This window comes from Nannobrachium achirus (genome assembly GCF_963921795.1).
Source record: "Nannobrachium achirus genome assembly, chromosome: 11".
Lineage (NCBI taxonomy): Eukaryota > Metazoa > Chordata > Actinopteri > Myctophiformes > Myctophidae > Nannobrachium > Nannobrachium achirus.
In genome coordinates this window covers 46,983,702-47,009,260 of record NC_137820.1, presented here as the reverse complement: position 1 = coordinate 47,009,260, position 25,559 = coordinate 46,983,702, and the positions used below count along the sequence as shown (strand labels likewise).

General features: G+C 41.8%; 1 protein-coding gene across 1 annotated transcript in view; it reads right to left on the bottom strand.

Moving 5' to 3' along the window:
- Positions 1 to 25,559, bottom strand: part of agbl1 (AGBL carboxypeptidase 1) — a gene marked incomplete at both ends in the record, with an annotated part of 227,131 nt that overhangs the window by 103,106 nt on the left and 98,466 nt on the right. Inside the window, 5 exons of the mRNA XM_080737125.1 lie at positions 7,537 to 7,797; positions 9,795 to 9,855; positions 12,693 to 12,768; positions 23,924 to 24,040; positions 25,289 to 25,371. Of these exons, the coding sequence (XP_080593251.1) occupies positions 7,537 to 7,797; positions 9,795 to 9,855; positions 12,693 to 12,768; positions 23,924 to 24,040; positions 25,289 to 25,371 (598 nt within the window). The remainder of the gene's footprint in view (positions 1 to 7,536; positions 7,798 to 9,794; positions 9,856 to 12,692; positions 12,769 to 23,923; positions 24,041 to 25,288; positions 25,372 to 25,559) is intronic.

The following is a 25,559-nucleotide window of genomic DNA, read 5'->3' as shown; positions in this document are numbered from 1 at the left end:
AGAATACGGATGCAGGGGTTTTATCCTATTGTTGAGTAGTAAGCTCACTGTGTCACTGTCAAGTGTTCAAGGTTCATTTATTCAGTCTCCCTAAGGAGAAATTTGTCTTGGACACATGGACATCCAGCAGCATACAAAGAATACAAAAGTACAGTACAATACAATACATAGAGAACAACAGTAAATGAGGTGCTCAGTGACAGATACCTATACGGCCATATTCCACATAATAAAATAAAAAACACTAGAACCTCCTGGGCCTCCTTCTGCCCTCTACAAGGGTTTCATTGAGGAGATATATATCTCTCTCTCTCACTCACTCACTATAAAATAAACAGTCCCACACAGGGCTCTAAACCCTGCCGAACCCTGATACACGTAGCAATTTTTTCATCAATGTCAACCAGCAACGAACAGAGGCGTCAATTGGGTATGGCAACTTCCATACCTTGGCTAAAGGGGAAAACAAATAAAATGTACTTCCTAAAATAAACTCATGCCTGTTGATAAGGTATGGCAGCATGACTGGTGTCTTGCACGGGTGAAGGCACAAAAAGATGAATCCAATGACGCTGCCAATGGCCATACCCAATTGACGCCTCTGGTCATTGCTGGTTGATATTGCTACATGTATCAGGGGCTTTAGACAGAAAGTAAGGTAGAGATATTCCTTCACCTTCATCCTGAGGTGAGTAAAGTCCTGTCATAATGGGCCAGGTCTCTTCCAGACGGACAAGCCCTCCTTCCACACTGCATGAGTGGTTGCTGAACGCTTTTATGAGCATGGAAATGAGTGACCTCCCGCCTCCTTTACCTTGGCCTAGACACCATATCTCAATCCAATTTAACACTCGATTGGAGATTCAGAGCTGTACCTGAGACAGTGTTTTCTTTTTTTTTCCTACTTTTAACTTAAATCCTAATTTTGACTGTTGCCATGGATATCTGAGGCTTGAATAAAAACCCTCAACCTTTTCGTGACCTTTTCTCTCCCTCTTTCATCCAAACTTTTACTACTCTTCCTTTCCTCCCTCGGTCTGTCAGTCTCTAGCCGGACACTATTTCCATATCATCCTGTTCTCCACAGTGAGTACAGAACATTAGCGGCCATAGCTGAATGGGTAGAGAGTCCACCTGGGAAACCAATGGCCAGAATTTCCGGCCCCGACAATGTATAGAGCATGGGTCTTCAACAGGGGGTCCGGGACCCCTAGGGGGTCCTCAGAGTTAGTACATGGGGTCATCCAAATCTTTGAGTGATAGAAACTTTTTGTTCTCCTTTTTTATAATAACCACTTGAACCCTGGCGTCCATATTCTGAGAACTTTAGCCAAAAATAGCAGATCTACAAGCTCACAACGCCTTGTGCTGCGAGGCGTTGTGAGCTTGTAGATCGGCTATTTTCAGCAAAGAGCTTTGGTGTACAGTAGAGGGGAAAAAGAGCAGACTAAGTACAGAGTGAAAGGTCAACTTTATGAAGTTTTGACGGTTCAAGAGGTTAAATATCTGAAAACACACATTGACATGAATCCAAAATACACTGATGATTGAGCTGTCAAACGATGAAAGTTTACTATATAGAATCTATGAAAAGGCTGTGGGGGTCCCTGCATCATCTCTCTCTCTCAACTAAGGGGTCCTTGGCCTGAAAACGTTGAAGACCCCTGGTATGGAGGTATCCCTGACGTGCGTGCGTGCGTGCGTGCGCACGCGCGCACGCACGCGCGCCACGCACACACACACACACACACACACACACACACACACACACACACACACACACACACACACACACACACACACACACACACACACACACACACACACACACACACACACACACACACACACACACACACACACACACACACACTCTTCCCTATCCTTGCCTGGAAACAAAATGAATCTGCCAACGCTAATTAGTCTGGCTAAACCTTGTCTTTGTTGTGCATTCTTATCATCCTATACACAATCCTATACAAATAGTATTAAGGGCAAGAGAAGAGAAGAGAAGAGAAGAGAAGAGAAGAGAAGAGAAGAGAAGAGAAAAGAAGATTAAAGGAAAGAAAAGGGAAATAGAACTTAAATACAAACGGGTCTTTACCCCATAATGATTAGTGGGCTGCCTGCTCTTTGGTAAAGCACTTGATAAAAGCAGTCCCTTCCAATTATAGAACACAGACAGAAGCAAAGGCGACAGAAAGAAAGAGGAGGGGGAAAAAAAGACCATTTGGGTTTGAAATTAGACAGAGCCTGAAAGGTCTCCCACATTAGGCCTAATCTCATTCCACACTCTGGACAATTTACTCACAAAGCAGCCCCAACAAAATAGCCTTAACGGTAGTTCTGTTAAGGGACTGCAGACTTAAACTGTTCCTTTTATTTATTTATTTATTTATTTATGAGCGCACACATACTGGCAAAATAATTAGATAAAGTTCACAGTGAAATTAGGTCTTTAACATTTTTAAAATGTCAGCGTCTGTTGGCTTCATGAAAGTGCTGAGAAAATGTCTCATTGCATGGGAAGACATTAACAAGAAGCGCACGCACGCACGCACGCACGCACGCGCACACGCACACGCACACACACACACACACAGTAAACAAACACAGTAAACATACAGTACAGACATAGAGGAAACATATACAAATATTTGCAGACCCAAAAACATTCACATGCATACCCAGACGCACAGACTGATGCACACTAATAAACCCAAATCTCACACTTCAACGAGACAGAGGTAGGATGACGAGGGAAATTGTAAATAATCCTGTACAAATATAAACAAGATCAGTACATTTTGTAGATAAAGAGATAATGTTGTATAACGTTCTACATACAGTAGATTGTGAGCCCCATATCTTACTGGCTTTAATGAAAGTGCATTTTACAAAAACAAATGCCATAGTGGCACTGCGGTGCACTGAGGGCGTCTTGAACTAATATGCGTGTCATGTTTCAGAAAGGGAATTACAAAGGATTTTTTTTATGCATCAAAGAATTCTCTGTAACAAGACAAGGGAACATAACTTATTAGAATTTAAAACAATTACTGAATAAAAAGAAAGAAAACCACACAGTATGGTGCTATTGTTTCCGACGTAGGATTAGTCAACACGCGTGTATCAAAACACCATCCCACTTCAAGCAGTGGAAGCTTGTGATTGGCTGAAGCAAACTTTTCTAACTCAAATATTTGCTTCTGGGGGGTCCCTGGAACAACATATTTTGAGATGGGGTCCGCGGCCAAATACCTGTAATTTTGGGGGTCGTTGACATAAATACGTTTCAGATCTACTGATTCAGAGGAAGGATTTAGAAGTCTGGTCAAAGATCAGGTCAAAGATAGTCAAAGACTTGGACACATTTTCAAGATTTTTCAAAAAATAGCAGATCTACAAGCTCACAGCACTGCACTCTGTGCCGTGCTGTGATCTTGTATATCTGCTATTTTTCAATAGTTAAAGCATAAAATAATGGTTAAAGTGGTAAAAATCTAACGCGACGTGGGCACGTTCCCGGGATTAAAGGCTAAGCGAGTGCCGCTTATACACCAACTTGACCGCGCGCTAATATATTTATCAACTGCTGAGATAAATCAATGAAGTCTGAATACACAATGACCCTGTCTGGTCTCTCTTTATTGTAAGGTTTGCAGGCCTGTGTGGAAGCGGCCTGTCTGCCAGACAGTCCCCAGACAGGGCGATAGAGAATGTCTCTCCAAACAAAGTTTTCACATCGGCAGCATTTGGGTCCAGCTGGCTCACTGTGATTAACCACATGTTCAAAGAAAGACTGAGCTCTGTAACATCGCTCTCTTCCTTCAACCTCCACTGAACTCACGCTGAACTCGCACGGCCACCAGATATGTGGTGTCCCTAATACTCGGCATTATCTTCACAAACACATGCACATCACATCACTGTCTGTCTGTCCACACATTCTGCCTGTAATGCTGTCAACACAATATGGCCTCTGATCTCAATGTCCTATAACCGCTGGGTTTTGTGATTTTCCGTCACTCAACTGGAACAGCTTTTTTACCAAATGTATTTATTTTTGCAACACTGTTGTCCCTATTTCTATCTACATTAAATGTTTTCTCAAAACATGTTTTCAAGATTTGTCAACATTCTTTACAACTCTTCTAAAAAAAATGTGGCTCTATAAGCTCCACAACATATTGTGAGCTAAATCTGCTACTTTTGAAGTACTGTAGTATAAAAAAAGGTTATATGCTGTAAACAGTTGTGCATTCTGGACTGGTAATTCTTAGCCATATCTCCCATAAGTATCTGTAATAGAAAATTGACGTTACCTTCCAAACTGAATTGCATAATGTCAGTAGAAGGACAGAGCAGAAAGCCCCTCATCAACATTGAAGTAATGAAACGTTATTTACAAACATTTTTAAATCAACCTGAACTGATTCCATCTAATCCTACATATGACCTTAAATAACATGCTCTTGCTGAGCAGACATACTGTAAATGTCTTTGCTGAATCCAACTGAACTGCAGTTGAACTTGAACAAAAATGACTCTGAAACAAGAATGACAGTCATCTGCCGTGAACAGTAATCAGCATAATAATGAAGAGAGGCATTAAGATGCAAGCACGGTTGAAATGAGCAGAGTGAAATATAAGCACGATCTAATCCCCCACCCAAAACAGAAAAAAAAGAACCGGCTTTCTCTACCTGCTTGTCTATACACAACGATTCTCTCCGTCCTTCTCCACTGTTTCTGTCAGTCAACTCTGTTACCCGTTATGCTATTCTACTTGTTATAGTCTGTTACTGCCTCAGTACGTTGTTATACTGATATCTTCTGCTGCCTCTGTTATACTCTGCTGAACTCTGTTGCCTCTGATAATACTATGCTGAACTCTGTTGCCTCTTATAATATTCTGAGGTCAATTCTTGGTTTGCGCGTATTCTACATGTCCCTGAGCATTCAGGCTGTCTTCCAACTTGCGGACAGCATCCCTGCAAAATGTAAACAAAGAGGTGAATGTGGTCTCATCTCATGAATCTCTGTGGTAACAGAGCTTACTTTGTCGTCCCAACTTGTCTGACTCTGCGTATGCGATATTATAGGAATCGTCTGCAACCTTTCATCTTTCCAGAGATACTAAAGTGGTTCTCCTCCTACCTGTCGGACCGGACCTACCAGGTCTCATGGAAAGGTTTGCTTTCATCCCCCCGAACCCTCCAAACGGGAGTCCCCCAGGGATCCGTACTTGGCCCTCTGCTGTTCTCCCTGTACACCAAATCCCTTGGTGCTGTAATCTCTGCTCACAATCAATCATATCACTGCTACGCTGATGACACTCAACTGTTTTTGTCCTTCCCCCCTTCTGCCACCCAGGTGGAAGAGCGCATTGCTGCATGTCTGGCCGACATCTCACAGTGGATGTCAGCCCACCACCTCAAGCTGAACCCGGACAAGACGGAGCTACTCTTCTTCCCAGCTAAGTCTTGCCCCATGCAAGATCTCACTATTTCCATAGATAATGCGTTGGTGACTTCAGTTCTGACTGCTAGAAACCTTGGTGTGGTCCTGGACACCCAGCTATCATTTAAGGCACATATTGCATCAGTCACCCGGTCCTGTAGGTTCACACTCTATAACATCCGTAAAATCAGACCGTTCCTCACCCAGGAGGCAGCGCAGCTCCTCATTCAGACATCTGTCATATCAAAACTTGACTATTGTAACTCTCTCCTCACTGGTCTCCCGGCATGTGCACTTAAACCTCTCCAACTGATCCAAAATGGCGTGGCACGACTGGTCTTCAACCAGCCTAAGTTCTCACATGTCTCTCCCCTTCTCCGCAGCCTCCACTGGCTCCCGGTTGCGGCCCGCATGGAATACAAAACACTGATGCTGACCTTCAAAGCAGCCAAAGGTATGGCTCCTCCATACCTCCAAAAGCTGATCAACCCCTACACCCCCACTCGTTCACTTAGATCAGCCAACACAGGGATGCTGACCGAACCCTCGCTAAAAACTCCAGGGCAAAAATCCACTCGTCCGAGACAGTTTGCCCTCTTGGCTCCCAAGTTGTGGAATAAACTCCCTGTCGCACTTAGAACAACGGACTCACTCGCTACCTTTCGCCGTGGACTGAAGACTCACCTTTTCAGACTCCACCTAAACCCTTAGCACTACAGTAAAATCAATGACCATACATGAAGCTAGTTAACATTTGTTTTTTAGGTTTCTTTAGAACTTGATTATATTGTGTTTTTCTCTAGATAGATATCCATTTACATTGTTATATTGCTGTTAATGTACTGACCTATTATCTTGTTTATTATTGTGATGTTGTATCTGCTTATTGTAAGTCGCTTTGGATTAAAAGCATCTGCTAAATGCCTAAACTGTAAACTGTAAACTGTACGCGATGCGGTCGGCGAATGTCCTCCGCGACACATTTTTGGGGACATTTTTAATAACACATTCATTCGTGCGTAGCATAAATTGGCCTTTACACTCAGTCTGTTATACAATGTTACTTCCGTTATACTTGTGCAGTCAATAGAGCTGATCTATGATATATAATCTATAATATTTTCTGAGGTCATTGTTTTGCTTAGCCTTTTACCAACCAATTTGTTCAGATTTTCATTTCTCTTTCAATCTTTTTTGTATCTGTCTGTACCTTGTGTGTTTTTGTTTTTTGTCTTCCTGGAAAATAATAGTTTGTGTGCTTCTGCCTGTCTTGGCCAAATGTAAACAAAGAGGTGAATGTGGTCTCATCTCATGAATCTCTGTGGTAACAGAGCTTACTTTGTCATCCCAACTTGTCTGACTCTGCGTATGCGACATTATATGAATCGTCTGCAACCTTTCATCTTTCCAGAGATGCGCAATGCGGTCGGCGAATGTCCTCCGCGACACATTTTTGGGGACATTTTTAACAACACATTTTACACTTAGTCTGTTATACAATGTTACACTTCCTTTATACTTGTGCAGTCAATAGAGCTGATCTATGATATTATTAATCTATAATATTTTCTGAGGTCATTGTTTTGCTTAGCCTTTTACAAACCAATTTGTTCAGATTTTCATTTCGCTTTCAATCTTTTTTGTATCTGTCTGTACCTTGTGTGTTTTTGTTTTTTGTCTTCCTGGAAACTAATAGTTTGTGTGCTTCTGCCTGTCTTGGCCAGGTCTGCCATGAAATATAGATGCTTAAAGAGGCTGTAAACAGGAAATTCCCTGTTTTGTGCATTTCCTGCAGGGAGATGTTTTTCTGGGCAGGGCTAAAGGTGAGTTTCAGTGATGGCATCATAGTCACTGATGAACTACACCAGTCTTCTGCCACGGTAAAGCAGTCTTCTGATGCTATAACATATCATTCTGTTGTCTGACAAAAATATATTAATGTGACATAATACTGCCTGTAGGCCTAGCTAAGGGTATTTCCCGTCTACAAGCTCTTTAATCTCAATGCATTCTCTCTCCTGGTTAAATTAAAAGCTGAACACTAATTGTTTTTAAGTTGTAAACAAACTGTACCTCTGTACTTTGGGTTTGCGTGGAGCCATGGGTTCATTGCCTGGCGGTGGGAGGTGACCCCAAAAGTCAGGGAAGGCCAGGATGCTGAATCCGGGGATGGATTTGGCGAGTACGGCTGCGGCGCGATAGAGCTTGCGGTCGTGGTGCGGGATACACGCTCCGCCAACATGACTCTCTGCCAACGTGTCCACCATGGTGCGGTGATGCCGAGCCTCCTCGGCTCTCTCCTCTTCCTTCTGCTCCCTGGGACCATGGCCTGCCCTAAAGAGCACATCACAAGGAGGAGACAGACTACATGGAGCAGAAAACAAGGTGCTATAAGGCAGTGGTTCTCAACCTGTGGGTCGGGACCCCCAGGGGGTCACCACATGATTTTCTGAGGAGGTCCCCAGATCATGGTGAACAAACAATTTAAGGACTTTTAAAGGAGAATTTCGGACTAGCCATTTTATGATGTTAATCTGATGTTGTGATATTCCAGAAAGATCGGTACATTTTATTTTTTCATCTCAAGTCCTGGGCAGCTCCGACCGTGAGCAGTGGGATTTTACGCCAAAACGCTTATTTGTATCGCTCGACAATTCCTTTTTCTTGTTTAAATCTGTCCTTCATAATGGCGGAAACGTCTCCACAGAGTGTTGTCAGTAATGGGCTGCTGCAAAAATGCGAACAACCGTTAGATCCCACCCACCTCCTGCCAGAGCTAACTCACTCGCCTTTTTTTTTTGCCTTATTTTTTTATTTATTAGATAATGGATATAATAATATCAGATTACCGTAAGAAAAGCACTCGTCTAGAATTCTCCTTTAAGACCTTTTTAATAAAAAATAAAAAAAAAGATAGAAATAAAAGAAAAAGACCATTACTGCATCAAAAGTAATCAACAAACTATACTTTAAAAACTGTTCAAACATTGGCCAAGAAAGAGGCAAAAATGTATAAATCTAGATCTACTGCTATTTTCACAATATTTATCTGTAGAACAGAGTCAAACATAATGTAATGCTTCAACTTCAATTCCAAGTGCTTGTCAGAGTGGGGGTCCCCAGTTCATGATTATTTTGGGGGGTCGCGGCCTGAAGAGGTTGAGAACCACTGCTATAAGACAGTGGTTCCCAAACCTTTTAGCTCGAGACCCAAAAGAGAAATGTTGTCTCACGCAGGACCCAAACTAGTGAAAATAGCTGATTTACAAGCTCCCAGAGCACGCGGATCTGCTGTTTTCACAACTTCTTAAAAGTTCTAATTCATTTTTCTTTGAGAAAGAGAGAGACAGAGAGGGTTAGGGTTAGGCGAGAGAGAAATTATTTATTATGAAAAGCAAAGGAAATATACGCACATCCACTTAGTTGAGATGGAGGGGTGTTGGACAGCAACAACTGAAGCAATCATGAAAAAAAATGATTGAATGAACAAAAATCCTGCACACTGCTCTTGCTCGGAAGCATCAGCTTTTATTCAAATTGACAGATGTTTCAGTCCCTCTGGACCTTCATCAAGAGTGATTTTTTTAAAAGAAGTTTAAATAATTTATGAAGTTAATTTGAAAAAAAAAATCTCTTTGTTTGTTTTTTCTTTTAATCTTTTGAAGAAAATGTGTCTGCGAGCCAAGAATGGGACCCGACCCATTGTTTGTGAAACAGTGCTATATAAGGACAGCGTGAGCAACCCTGGCCGATTGCCTTCTGTCGTCTGTGAGGACACACTTCAAATATATCGCAGCGCGCTGCAGAGCCTCGTACAAGACCTTGACTCGGTTTGATGGACTTTTTTTACTTTGTTCTCATCTGTGTACAATGTGTACAGGGTGAATCGTTTTATCACATAGGAAGCCTTTATTTGACCCGCATGGTGAGAGGAAGAGTGATAAAAGGATTGAGAAGCGTGTTAAGGGCCCTGACACACTGTCTGAAAGCGTCAGAAGCCTTGTGTCATCAAACGCACCCCCGCGTACGCCGGCTGTAGACACACTGGAGCTGTCTAGACGTGGGCGTGTCAAAAAACCTGTTCAAAACCTGCTCGCTTCTATTTTGGAGTGTGTCGGACTCGTCACACAGCGCAGATCATCCAAAATGAGTTGGAGCGATGCACAAAGGTAATCTCTTTTTTATTTTTATTTTATTATGTTTTTTTTGTAAGGCAGTGTACTGTATGAGAAAACAATACAATTGTTATAATAAAATGATAAAAGACAAGAAAAGATAATTCACAATTATTTGATTAATTCAATTGTGTCACTGCCCCTGTTTCACCTTACCTCCCTTTGGTCCGAAACGTAGGACAGCTGTTGAAGTCACAGGGTTTCAAGCGGGAGGCATCTGCAGAGGAACCAAACAACAAAGGCCTTATACCAGGGGTATTCAATAGGGGGTCCATAACCCCTAGGGGGTCCACGGGAATACTGCAGGGGGTCCCCGAAATTTTCGGAAAAAATAATAGTAATAATAATATGTTTTATTTTTAAAGAGTTTTCTTTTTAAATGTCTTTAAATATATTAAAACAACATGATTCTGTTTCTGTCTCTTTTGAATAGCTTGTATGCATGATTATTCATGTGCAATTCACAGATTGTTAGTGATAGATTTATAGTATTGACATTGGTTCTCAGTTAATAACGTATTTATAAATGGCAGTGGTACGGCCACAATGCACATGCATGTTTAATAAAATAAAAGCATGAATATATTAAGCTATTATTGAATAGCATAGTATTGAATGCACTTAATGGTAAGTTTATACACATGAAACACAATTTTATACAAAAATATACAAATATGTAGTAGCCCCACCCCCACCCTAGGAGGTAGGGGAAGGGGGTCCCTGCTCCATCTCCCCATCGGTTTTGGGGGTTGAAGACCCCTGGCTTATACTGTACATCGTAGAGATTTACAAGGAATCTGTTTACCGTCACGTTCAATACCCTCGCTAGAAATCATTAAGGATACGAATTATCACAAATCTAGCTACAGGTTATTATTTCTTCAGGGTTATCAGGTTATAATTTCATTCAGGGAATTACAAATGCATACCAGAGAGACACACGAAGGGAAGCAGAAAAGATAGGGCAGGGGGAGAGGAGTATGCGCCCACTAGCCACATAAGTAATTTTCATCATGTTTAAAACGGGAACATTGGCACCAGGGAACGCCCAGAGATGGAGACTCCAGCCCAGTTATCACAGCCTGCGGGCACCCTTTGACTCATGAAAAACCTCTAATTGACCGTTGAAAACTTCCCTTGAAAAAGTAAAAATGCCTTTTCTATCCAGAAGCTCTGGATAGAAAAGCATAATTATATTCATGCATATTTATTATATAATAAATATTATTTTTTAAATTAAGATAGATGAAGAAAAAAACTAGAAGCAGTGCTCTTCCAAGCACAGGTCTCTGCCAGGTCAGGTATGGTGGTGTATATATAATAGGCCAATGTGAAAAGGGTGCCATGTCTTCATCGGCTTTTCACGACAATCAGACGCTGCATGCATGATTTGAGGCAATTTGTTCCAAAAATGAGTTTTGCTAATGTTGACCTGCTGGTGGCGCTATAACAGGCCATGTGAAAAGGGTGGCATTTGTTCCTATTGACCTAGTGGGAATGTGCGAGCGAAATTTCATGGAAATCGCAAAGCTGCGTCTATGATTTGAGGCATTTTGTTCAAAACGGACTAATCCTGCAAACTTTAGCCAAATAGGATGGAATATGAAATATCGGACAGATCCGTCTTGATGACATGACTATAGAGATACAGTGTACTGAAGATTTTTTTATATAATCTGAAGGCGTTATATCCAAAAATATGTTTTACATAAGTCGGCCTCCTAGTCGGCCTCATGTGGTGCCGTCACAGAAAACGCTGCTCCCTCATTGGATAAAGGCCCAGCCAATGAGGAGAAAGTAACGAGAAATTATTTAACATCATACTGTGGCGGCTAGTACGTTCTGTAGACCAGCGTTGCAAGTTGGTAATAATAATAGTAATAATAATAATAATAATGTAAATGCGTAAAATCTCTGCCCGTCTGTCCGTAGTAAGCGTATCTCGAGAACCGTGTGTCCGACTGACTTCGACGCGCGTGACACCAGGTGACCATGGACCCAAGGGAGAGCAGTAGACGCCCTATTGTATTTGTTCCCATGGGTAATTCTTTATGCCACAATTGACCTTTTATCTGTTTTTGAGGTAAACATTCAAGTCTATTAATTTCAACATTGGTTGCATGGCATTGCGCGCTGTTATTTCATGTCAAAGGGAGTTTTTGTGTGTGTGTGTGTGTGTGTGTGTGTGCGTGCGTGCGTGCGTGCGTGCGTGCGTGCGTGCGTGTGTCAATGCATTCAAAGCATTTAAAGTGCATAGATTGATTTGAAACGTCTAGATAGTCTCCGGAGCAAGGATTGATTTAGGAACTATAAGATTCAAACATCAATGACCTATTAAGCAACGCAGTAAGGTTTAGAGTAGACAAAGTTGATTCAGTTATTCAGGAAGGTGTTAATGACCACGGAAAAGCTTTAAACACATTTACAGTAAATGTCAATGCAGTTCAACAGCGGTAAGTACGTATATTTAAGTATAGTACAATTTTGGGGTACATTTACTTAAAATGTTCAATTCTTTATATTTCTACTCTAATCCCGGAGGCAAATGTTGTACTTCAGCTTTAGTTACTAGTTACTTTACTGATTTAATTTATTCTACAACTTTAGTACTTTATAGGCCATGTACACAGGAAATACCTTATTTGGGCATTTCCTGCGCAGAGCAGTTTTTCTTGTAGGCAACCTCACCTGATGACATGTGAAGGTGAGTTTCAGTGATGTCATCAGAATCTGCTGCATAACTTATAACCAGTGTTTTGATGCTATACCCTCGAGTACACCGCCACCTTGTGGGCAGTGTGCCAGGCTATGTCCTAGTGGGCATTGCCATCTTCTGGCTATAATATTTATTTCCCTGTCTTTAGAGGAACGCCTCCACAGCCCTTCAAATAAATAAACTACATTTGTTTTCTACTTCCTGTGTACATGGCCTTTAAGTATATTAAGTATATTGTGAATGCCAATATGTTTGCACTTTTAATGAAGTGAACTTTTCAATACAGGACGTTTAACTGAGCATGCTGAGCATTCAATCAGAGTATTTCTTCCACCAACCTTCAGCAGAGCACTGTGGGACCTCCTCATCGGATGATGAACTCTCCTCTGGCTCTGAAGATGATGAGTCCAGCTCCTGGGAGACACAAGGATGCTGGTCAACAGCCACTTTACATTAAACCCTGTACTTCTAGAGTTTCTCAAACTTTCTCATGCCAAGGACCCCCAGATTGATACAGCCTATATTTGGCCGTGGAAGCCCATGTGAAAAGGTTTTTTGCCACAGACCTCCAGAAGCAAAGATTAGTGTTACTTTTTTTAATTTTCTTTTTCTTTGTCTTGTGCTGAAAAGTTTGGGGAGCCCTGCGGCTCTCTATAATGTTATAAGGCAGTATACTTAGCCCCGCTCTCTATAACGTTAGGGGCGGTATGCTATAGCTATTAGCCCTGCTCTCTATATTGGTCCGAAGGTTCATTAGTCCGAAGGTTCATTAGTCCGAATTTGTTAAGAATACTATGCCTAACCCTAACCCTAACCTCAGTAACAATAACTAAATTCGGACTAATGAACCTTCGGACTAATGAACCTTCGGACTTATGGGCAGTCCCCAACGTTATAGGGGCAGTATGCTAGCTATTAGCCCTGCTCTCTATCACCTGTTTCCGCAAGACTTTAGCTGTAGCATCATCTGCGGGGCACTTCCGGTTAACAGCAGACATACAAGCTCACATCGCGTCGCAGATGCAACCATTGTGAGCTTGTAGATCACACTCGGCTGTGACGCCGGAAATGCCGCTCGCCTTCTGCGCAATGCACGATGGGATGTTGGAAAGTTGTGGATAACGTTAGGGGCAATATGCTAGCTATTAGCCCTGCTCTCTATAACATTAGGGGCAGTATGCTATATTAGCCAGACATTACCACATTCATCATGTAGAGAGCCGGACGCTATACTCTGTGTTTTATGACGTGAAACATGATCATGGGCCGAGACACTCGTTCATTACCTGCTATCTGTCACTGTCAGGGCCGCTGCCAACGCTTTGCTATTTCTGTCCTGCTCGCTCTCACACACACACACTCACACTCACGCACGCACACACTCAATCCAATACCTGATTTTTACTCATTTGCACGCCACAAATACCCACACACACACACACACACACACACACACACACACACACACACACACACACACACACACACACACACACACACACACACACACACACACACACACACACACACACACACACACACACACACTCGTTTGTACAGTATAACTATACATCAACATTTTAGCGATCAGTGATTTCGTGATTTTCAACCCCAACCCTGAAGCTGAAGACAACTATAATAACCTCACAACACGTCATGCTGTGATGTGTTGTGAGCTTGTATACGTTATTTTTGGTGCACAACACAAGTGCAATAACTAATTTAACTCATAAACCTATAGTCCTTCAGGACAGGCAACTATTTAATCTTCAAATGCTACATAAGAGTCTGTAACTAAACCTCCTGAAAAGCCAAGAAACGGAAGCTGTTACCTGTTTCATTAGTTTCATTAAAATAGATTTAAACCTACAGTATACACACGCTAGCATGCACGTGTCGTGCATGCGTGCGCACACGCGCACGCACACGCACACGCACACACACACACACACACACACACACACACACACACACACACACACACACACACGCAAGCACACACAAGCACAAACGCATGCACACACACCCCAGCTCTATGTTAATCAGTCATGTCTTCCTCTGGTAATAGCCATGTAAGTCATTCCGATAATTACCCTGTTTGATGTGAGCAGTTTCTGCCCTTCTCTCTCTTTCTTTCTCTCTGTCTGTGTGTCTGTCATTATGTCTGTCTGTCACTGTACGAAAACTAAGTAAAACACAATAAATAATGGGAGCAAACAAGGAAACAGTTCACTTAGGCTGGCCACAACTAAACTACAGCATATGTTTCTCAAAGCCTGTTACAAAAAAATGGCAATTATTTTCATTACACCTTCTTGTTGTTATTGTTTTTTTTAAGCAAAGTTGAATTTATGTCAGGGTTGACCTTATTGGTGACTTCACGACAAAGAAAATGATGTGCCGATGAAAACAAATCCAAAACAGAAGAAAAACAACAACAACGGGTCTGCATTTAGATGTTGTTTCCCTGACAAGTTTATAAATATAGTGGATTGGAATGTACCAGCAGGTGACAGGTGTACCCAGTGTGAGTCATATTTTAACCCATTTAGGCCTAGACAAATTTTGCTCCTGGTGGTCCCTGGAACTAAATATTTTGAGATGGGGGTCCATGGCCAAATACATATAATTTTGGGGGTCCTTCACATGAAAAGGTTTGAGAACCACTGACATAGTAGTCTCTCAAGAACAGATAGATAGATAGATAGATACCTTTATTATCCCAAGGGGGAAATTCAGTTGTCCAGTTGTAGCATAGCAGTATACAGTATTTACAAAGTTACAGAGAAGTAAGACAAAAGATAGATAAGAGTAAAAGAAAAAAAAAAGAGCAGTACAGTACCAATAAAGAAAAGGTGCATCAATAGAGGGGGCGAATAATATATAAGTATATATACATAAAGTGACTTACAGAAACAGTCAATGCTAGTTAGTGCAACAAGTATCTCACTGACGTTGTTAAACAAAGCAGAATACTCAGAAACTACCAACACAATCTAATAGGGCAAAGTAAAAAATCAGTGCGAAAAAAACTAACAAAAAAAGCAGCTCAGAGAAGAAGAAAAACTAGGGAGCGTGTCACCGCAAAACGCACATGAGCACTCTCCCTGGAAGGTCCTTAGGGGTCAAAGTCAATACAGCAATAGTTCCGTCAGTCTAGGTTAGGAAGGAAGTCCTTTTCACTCGTCCGTTATGTGTCTCGTTGTACAGCTTAAGGGCGGCCGGTACAAAAGATTTTCCTAGTCTCTCACATCTCCGTCCTAACTGAGCTCCAGTTAAGTGAAAAGGACCTTTTCTTTGACGGAGGCTGGCCAGATTGCTGACATAGAAACATAGGGTTTTTCAAAAAAACTTAGAAGGATTCAAAAGACACTTAATAGAATCGGGTCAAAATTCTAATTTTCACGATTTTTCAAAAATAGAAGATCTACAAGCTCGCAGCGCGGCACTCGGTGCCGCGCTGTGAGCTTGTATATCTGCTATTTTTCAATAGTTAAAGCATAAAATAATGATACACAAAACGTGTACCCGTTCTAAATGGGTTTTAATCACTTAGTGCTGCTGTTCTGTCTGTAGCCATAACCCATGGGAACAGCCTTACTGGCATAATGCAGCATGTTGTCGCCGTCGGGCAAAAACCTCTCATCTCTGTTTTCTTTTTCTCCTAAAATGAACCCAATAAGACCTACTGAGGCTGATTCTGACAAAAGATGTATTGAAAATGTACAGTTTTCTGAAAAACCTATGCTGCTATATCAGTGGTGCAAAAACCTTTTCATGTCAAGGACCCCCAAAATGATGTGTATTTGATGAGAGGACCCCCGATATTTTGTTCCAGGGACCGCCCCAGAAACAAAGATTTTTGGCAGATCTAGAAGCTCACAAGCACTATGTAACTTTTTAACAACAGCATATTATGTCCTACAAAATTATTAAGTTTACATGTTTAGGCAATAACAATCATCCTTCCATAAATGCAGACTTAGGGGGGTCGCTGCTAGGGGCTTGACTGTATTATAGTGGAGACAATGAGCATTTGCCAAGGCACCAAGGAAGAACTGCCAGTCAAAGCAAAGACTAGCAGTCCTCGCCGGATATGCTTGCAGAGAATCTTGAGTAATGAAGTCAAAAATGTTGGCTGCCATGTTATTTGCTGCTTTAAGCCCTATATACTTTGTCATCCAGCCAACAAATATCAAAATAGACGATCCATAATTACAAATGTAGCTATTTTTTAAATGTTATTAAAAAAAAGTGAATTATTTTAATTATTGAAAATCTTTGAGCATTTTTGGTTTAAAGTGGTTAAAGGAGTGGTGACACCGGCCGAAATTTAACATTATGGTACAGTAGGTCACGTGGTCTTTGTTGAAACGGTTTGGAAAGGGGGTGGAGCTCAAAGTATGCAGTACAATCAACAGCCTATTCTCTGACTGTGTTGCTGCCGACACGCCCATACAGCTACTGTAGCTGTATGGGCGTGTCGGCAGCATAATTTGATTGGATAATTTAACATGGGGGTACATGACATCATTAAAAACAAATGCTAATTTGATAGCCATAATTAGCTGTTTTGGCCGTGTCACGCCCCCTTTAAGGGTTCCTGGAAATTGACCAGCCCCTGTGATTGTGGTCATTTCATCCCCTGCTCCTCTTCTCCATTATTATTGTTGTCACATTCAGTCACATCGGAGCAATGCAATTATTATTTGTTTCAGTAAGGCAGTAATCCCATCTCCAGACCCATGAGTGAACCCATAGCGCTGTAAGCTTCTGTAAGCAATGACAAACAAGATTAAAAGAAAATAAAACTCACTGAGCTCTGAGACTTTCTGTTTATCTGCCTGCTCCCGCATTGATCTCTCTGTCTCTCCCACTCTGTGGCTCGCTCAGTCACCCCTCGCTCGCTCTGCTTTATTCCATACCATTTCACAACTCCACATTGTCTTCATCGTGCTCAAGGGGAAATGCCTCGCACACGACACAATACAGCATACGAGACAATGCACAAGTCCCTAAATGTTAATAAAATAGAATGATACGATACAATTCCCACAGCATTGTGCTCATGTTTGTATTCCCCATCCGTGTGTGTGTGTGTGTGTGTGTGTGTGTGTGTGTGTGTGTGTGTGTGTGTGTGTGTGTGTGTGTGTGTGTGTGTGTGTGTGTGTGCACAGTTAACCTCACGTCACCAGGCACCACAAAGGAAAGTCTCGTATTCGTTCAAAAACTGAGCCGTTTATTCTGGTTTAGGAAAAGAAAATGTGTTCCGGTAGTGTGTTCCGGTTGGCGTTGCATTTGTTTTGTTCCCAATCAAATGGTCTCGCAAGTCGCCGTGCGAGTTACAATAAAAGATGGACATATCAAAGCAATTATTATACCAAAAGAAACGGGACGATTATAACAAACTAAGCTTTTTTTTAACAAGGGGAATCATTTTGGAGGTGCACAGTGCCCAAGGTTCCGATCAGGTTCCAATACAACTGATTGACAGTTGCCTGTCATCATATTAATGGTATTAATTGGTTCAGACCGGCCAATGTAATCATGTTTTTGTTCGACAGGAAGGTAGTAATTAAGATGGGACCGTTTTGTTGCCATCTATTGTTAACAATGTCCTCGTTATAACCACGGTTATGCTCTAAAAGCGGGAAAAACTCATTTTCACCTCAGCTGCATGGGCTCTATTTTTCTGCTGTCCATTTTTGTTTCTCCTCTCTCTCTCTCTCTCTCTCTCTCTCTCTCTCTCTCTCTCTCTCTCTCTGACACGGTCATGGCAGATGGCTGCCCACCCTAGAGTCTGGTTATGCTCAAGGTTATTTCCTGTTAAAGCGGAGTTTATTCCTTGCCACTATCGCTAAACTCTTGCTCAGGGGGGAACACTTCGGGTCTCTGCTCTATATGTAAAGTGTCTGGAGACAACTAGTAATGTGGCACTATAATACAATGAGACAGGGGGGGGGGGGGAGACTATTACACCCACAACCCACATCTTACAATAAATCATGTCTGTGTCTGTAGTTAGCATATCTCGGTAGGTGTGGTGTCCGAGCGATATCGTGACACATTGTGAGCTTGTAGATCTGCTATTTTCAAATGGCCAAAATGTATATAGGGCTGCAGTGGTTATAGTCCACTTGCCAGGATCTGAACCCTGGCATATCGAGTACAGTAAGGTTTTATGTTAGAAATGTTGAGTATGGGTCCCCAGCATGTAGAAACTGCCGGATGCTAACTTGCATATGTTGAGCAATTTTCATAATTTGCATAATTCGATTTATTTAGCATAATCCCCCATAATAATGGATAATATGTCAAAATCTGATTGGCCGATTTGAACAATACTGGAGTGGTTTTCGGGGTTATTGAGGATGCTGAATCCATTTCTGACATTTTCTAAATTCAAAATGGCCGTTTTAAACCGTAAATGGCCATATACCAACTGGAAAATCAACAAAAAAGTATAAAAATCACCCCACTTTAAGTTGGTTTAAGGCCATTTCCGGTTTAAAACGGCCATTTTGAATTTAGAAAATGGATTCAGCATCCTCAATAACCCCCAAAACCACTCTAATATTGTTCAAATCGGCCAATCAGTTTTTGACATATTATCCATTATTATGGGGGATTATGCTAAATAAATCGAATTATGCAAATTATGAAAATTGCTCAACATATGCAAGTTAGCATCTGGCAGTTTCTACATGCTGGGGACCCATACTCAACATTTCTAACATAAAACCTTACTGTACTCAATGTGTCCGGGTTCACAATGGGGCTCTATGGGCTGGCAAGTAGACTATTAATGTATGTTTTTCATAATCATAACCTGCAAAGCAACAAGTAACTAAAGTTGTCAAATAATTGTAAAAGTAACATTTTTGCCCATTTTGTGTGAGCTCCACTGAGCGTACCTTTCTAGTGTTTGGTATACACCATGGCACTGGTTCTCAACCCCAGGGGGGTCCCCAAATTATTTTGGGTGGTCCCCAGATGATCAACTTAATGTGCAACATTATTTTCTCACGTTTAAGTGTATAGAGGGTATATGTATGTACATTTCTAAAGTGACAATTTAAGGACTTTTTAAAGGAGTAGTTCACCCCCAAAATGGCTTTTTTTTCTATTGATTAGTCACGCCATGGAGAGTAGAGTTCAATAATATTTTTTGGTTTTTGTCACATTCCTAAGACAAAAAAATTGATTAGAGTAAGTTTACCCCCATTGATTCCGGATGGGGACCCGTTTCGAAACGGGTCCCCATCCGGAACGAATGGGGGTAAATTTATTGTTATCACATTTTTGTCTTAGGAATGTGACAAAAAACTAGAAATATTATTGAACTCTAGTCTCCATGGCGTGACTAATCAATAGAAAAAAAGTTATTTTGTGGGTGAACTACTCCTTTAATACCTCTAAAATTACAAATTAAACATTGGCCTCAAATATTAGAGGCAGAAATTTTGAAAATAGCCGATGTACATGCTCACAACGCCTCACGTTGCGAGGCGTTGTGAGCATGATGTAATGCCTCAAGAGGTGCTTGTCGGGGTGGTAGGGTCCCCAGTTAAAAAATGATTATTTTGGGGGTCACGGCCTCGCCGGCCTGTAAAGGTTGATAACCACTGCTCTATGGCACTGTTTCCCCATTGGTGGGTCAAGGACCAGTTTTGGAAACTTCATAAATACTGAAAACAAATTCAAACATTTTTCAACGAATTCCATTAACTCTTTGCGTGCCAGCGCCCTCTAGGGGCCAAAGAATGCCAGCGCATCTCTCATAGGCGAGCGCTTTAGCTTCCAGGACTTCAGCTTCCAGGACCTGACGTGCTCACGTTGATGCACGGCATGGAAATGTCCCGGATGAAGATGCTAACAGAATGGCTATTCCCATTTTGTCATCTAAAAGATCATTTTTGGGCGATTTCGCCGTAAATAAACCTCGCGCCGCTTTCCTAAAACACAAAAAAGAGATATAAGCCTTTAAAGATGCGGTCTTTCATTGGATTAGGCGGAGATTGGCGATTGCGTTCGCAAATTACGGCCGGCCGGGACGTTGTTAGCTTTCGGCTAGTAGCTACAAAAATCAAGCCAGGCTTCAGAAGGCCTCTTATCATTTTATTCATTTAATTAAATAAAGCCGAACTACTTCGGGATCGGCACACTCGTGTACTCATCGGAAGCGGCGCCGAACATCGGGTGAACATTGGGGAGCTCAAAAATGTATTTTAAACCATTTTTAATGGAATATATCGTCGGACAGAGTAGAACGGCTAGCTGGCTAGCGGCTAGCGAGCCAGGACCACCCACGACTCTACAAGCAGCTCGGGGTAAGTGAATTAATAAAAAAAAGATTGTATTGGATTGAAATAAAGCCGAACTAGTTCGGGATCGGCACCAGATGAGTTAATAAATAATAAAAAGAAATCTAAGAAATTCCATAAATTGGGGATATTTCTTTCTTTTAAGAAGTAGTGAAAATAGCAGATCCGCAAGCTCAAAACGTGCCACCAAGTGATGCATTGTGAGGCTTTAGATCTGCTATTTTCACTAGTTTGGGTCATGGGGGAGAGGTCTAATTTCTCTTTTGGGTCTTGAGCTAAAAAGTTTGGGAACCACTGCTCTAAACAGTGGGATGGATTGGATGTGAAGGATCTCAAATGATTTCCCTGACCCTGCCTGATAATGGTCTGCTCAAAAATAGATTGTCACCGAGCGCAAGGTCTCACATAGCTGATGGCCACCGTGAAGGACTATCGGTCAAGACACAAATTATAGCGGCTACCGCACACAGCACAATGCAGGGAGGTTAAGGTTTGTGATGCAACCCTGTAGAATGTTCTACCTTTCTGCATGAATATGACCTCAAACATTATCCAAATTCCACACAAGTCCCTAAAGTACAGTAGACGAAGGGAATACATTGGTCAATTATTTATAGACAAAAATGATGCAATGCCACTCCTCAAGCCAACTTCATAGCATTCTCTTCACTTATAGCCCGGAGGCTTATTCTCCGCAATTGGAAATCAGTTAAACCTCCAACGTTCACGAATTGGGTCAGGGATGTGTTATCCTTTATACCACTGGAAAAGCTCAGGTACAACAGATACAAGTCTCGCCAAAAATGTGTAAAGGCCTGGTCCCCTTGAATTCACCCTTATACTATCGTTTCCTACAATTACTGACAGTGACACTGTGTAGACACTCTTGGTCTGACTAGGTGTATACAGATCTGGATGTGTGGTACCCTATATTTTGTCAGATTTATAGTATTGTTCTCTGGTTGACAGATTGGTTTGTACACTGTAAACCCCATTAATCACACTTAAACTATTTGTATGTAATCATTATTCTATCATTATTATTCTTTTCCCTTCTTTATTTGTTTTATAATTATTTTTTGTTTGTGAGGGAACCTGGGAGTTCGGGGCATATGTGGGGTTGTATGTCTTTATACTTGAAAATCCTATAAATAAAGTTGGAAAAGAAATTATGCAATGTCACACATTATCTTTGAGTGGCAAAAGTGAATCTCAAGGATGAGCAGTTAATTTTTTTGAAGGTGCAAATATATATAAAAATAGGTCTTCCGAACCCCACACAAAAACAATAGGCTATAGTACAGGGGTCTTCAACGTTTTCAGGCCTTAGTAGAGAGAGATGAAGCAGGGACCCCACAACCTGTTCATTGATTCCAGAGATCGGCTATTTTTGGCAAAGGGGTTTAGTGTAGAGGGGGAAAAGAGCAGACTAGGTACAGTGTGAAAGTTCAAGTTTTTAAAGTATTGATGGTTCAAGTGGTTAACTATCTGAAAACACAAATTGACATGAATCCAAAATACACTGATGATTGTTCTGTCAAACGATGAAACTATATGGAATCTATGAAAAGGTTGTGGGGGTCCCTGCTTCATCTCTCTCTCAACTAAGGGGTCCTTGGCCTGAAAACATTGAAGATCCCTGCTGTAGGTCATGCAGGGTGGCTCTTTGTTGACGTTGTTTAAATCAGTCTGAACACAGTCAACACACAGATCTGATCACCTGCAAGTAACAGTGTGAACATTTTGGTTCCAAGGATCGGATTCAAGAAATACATTGGATATGATGGCAGTCTAAGCGGGACCTCAGTTTACCTCGCCTTAAGTCGATTAGCTCCATTGTTAACATTAAAATTCCTCCATAAAAAGCTGGCTGAACAACAGCTGGACCAGCAGCTGTTATCACTTAAACCACATACAGTACTTACAGCAAACACCAGACAGAGGACAGGAGCCAAAGGAGTGAGCATACTGTACTGTGTGTGCCATATGCCTGGTTTATGCTTGGTCATTGTGCGCCACTTGGCCCGCTTTGCAAGCTCATGGCGCATCACAATGCAACAGATGAGAGTTTGTACATTTTCGTTGTGTGACACCAGCACACAATAGGCTCTATACACAGCAGCCAATTGGAAATAAATTGGGCCTCTTCTGTACTTCTTTCACAGGTGTTACCAATGATTCTAACGAAGGCTCTGTTCCATTTAGTGTAGCACAGCGGTTGAGTGAGTACAGATTGAGTGTACAAATTCACATTGAGTCTGCGCTTGTATGAAATGCTTGACTTGGTAAGACCTGCTGTTCAGGAAGTATAAGGAATTGAGGCCCAATTTCTTACCAGGCAATATGACTGCTGTGCATAGAGTAAAAAGTGTAAATCTGGCCCAGATCAGGGAATTGGTTGGGGGAGGAGTCAGTCCTGAGGCTGCATTCACTACAATGAAATGATTACTGTATTCAGTTGCACTATAGGTCATTGATGGGACAAAGCAGTACAGAGTACTTATGAGTTAATGCAGTAGTTTTCAAAGTGAGGTCCAGTGACACTCTGGGTTACTTGAGGGGATTCAAATGGACACTTACAGGTCCGTAACTATCCGATGGTTTACCTGTTGCGGCTCGGCCGAAATTGACAAGAATGATTTTTTGGATTTAAAAAAGAAAAAAAAAACACCCAGACCAGTTTTTTGAAGACTAAATAACAGGAAAATAAGGTAAAAAGGTGATTTACCACGGAATTCTCCATTCATGTTTTGGAATGGCCCTGTCCAGTTCATGTGAGGAAAGCCTATCTGGAATGGGATGAAAGTCCTCCAAGCGTGAAGGACTACTAGACAGTTACCGCAAATGTTTAGTTGCTACAATCTACAAGCTCATAACTATTTTCCGTCCCTATTCCATCACTATTTTGAATGTGTACGTATATTCTTATGTATTTTTTGGTTTGGTTTAACCCGTGCACCTAGGATAAACGGTTAGTTTCTTAAAATCCAAACATCCCCACCCGTTTCTGACTGTCACTCACTACACAGGCTGGATTTTACACAGCAGTGTACTTTGAAGTCCTGTTTGAACTCCTGTTGGACACAGATAACGTGCAAACAGCTCTGACTGATGTCTGACACCCGCAGTCACACAAACCCATAGTCGCACGCACGCACGCACGCACGCAGCGCGCGCGCGCGCGCGCGCACACGCACACACACACACACACACACACACACACACACACACACACACACACACACCTGGAATTCGTATACGAGTTCTGGACGCAGGCGGCTGTACTGTGCCAGCAGTTCTGGAGGTCTGTCTGGTTCAGGACGAGACCGAAGTTTGTCCACGTCTGTCTCCAAGTCATCGTCCTGGAGATGGGGAATGAGGGGTACTGTTAGTCATGCACATTGCCTTTGACAAACCACACACACGCATGCATGCACGCACGCACACACACACATGCAGCCCAGAGGTTGAGAACAACTGAACTATACAGGACTGAGCAGTGAGCAGGATGCTAAACACTGAATTGGGAGAAAGATTTAAAAGTCTAAGTGCACTGGCAGACATTTTGTTTATTCCTTTAATGTTCTCTAGGGCAGTGTTTCTCAACCACTGTGCCTGGGGACCTTTGGTGTGCCCCTTGAAACAGCTTGAAAGCCAGTATTGTATTTATCATTTTAAAAATGATTTAAACTAGCCGATTTAAAACAGCAGATCTACAAGCACACAGCGCCTCGCGGTGCGAGGCGTTGTGTGCTTGTAGATCTGCTGTTTTCACTACTGTTGTGCGACAGCCTTGTATGATGAAGCAGGGCTTTACTTTGCGAAGAAAGGTTGAGAAACACTGCTCTAGGGAAAAGTTGAAAAAAAGTTGAGAAACACTGCTCTAGGGTTTCTGATTCACAGAACATCGAGTCAAATCTGTGAAGCAAACTATAACTTGTTGATCGTGTTCATCTTTTATTGTAATTTTTTTCTGTCCCCTCGATTTTCGAAGGTCGTCCTTTCATTTTGTTTTCTTTAATCTTCTTCTCAACTGTCTCTATCCATCATCAATATACTGCAGTCTACATTCCTCTCAACTGTCTCTATCCATCATCAATATACTGCAGTCTACATTCCCGCCGCTTCTTTCTACGTCTCCTCACTTCAGCTTTCACTTAAAGACACGCACGCACGCACGCACGCACGCACGCACGCACGCACGCACACACACACACAGGATAAAAAACACTCACGATAATTGTATCGTGGAGTTTCATTTATCGTGATATCGTCCTCTGTCATGCACTGGGATCAATTCACATTTTGTTTGCAGAGCCGGTATCACTTAAACCCTCTATTGGTAAAACGTACTTATAATATATGTACTTGATACAATCTTTTTTTCACTCTATCAAATGTCTTTGCCAAAAAATAGCAGATCTACAAACTCACTACGCGTCGCGTTTCTTGGCAAATGTTCCACCCCATGATGGATTTTGATTATTGCGATAATATCGTAAATCGTGATTTAACACACACACACACACACACACACACACGCGCACACGCACACGCACACACACACACACACACACACACACACACACACACACACACACCATACTCACATAGTCTTTACTGTCTGCGTCTTCACTCTCATTGTCGTCTTCATCCTCCTCCTCCTCCTCGCTGTCTTCCTCACTGTTCAGCTCTATAGAGGAGAAGACAACAGAGGTGCAACAAACATCAAGACATGACCTCAGTGTTGGGCAGTAACGTATTACTAATAATATTATTACTTTTTCTAGGTATTACTCTGCCAAAACAGTAATATTATACCATATAGACCAATTATTTGTTTACAAACATTGAGACTGAATGCACTATGGAGGACATAAT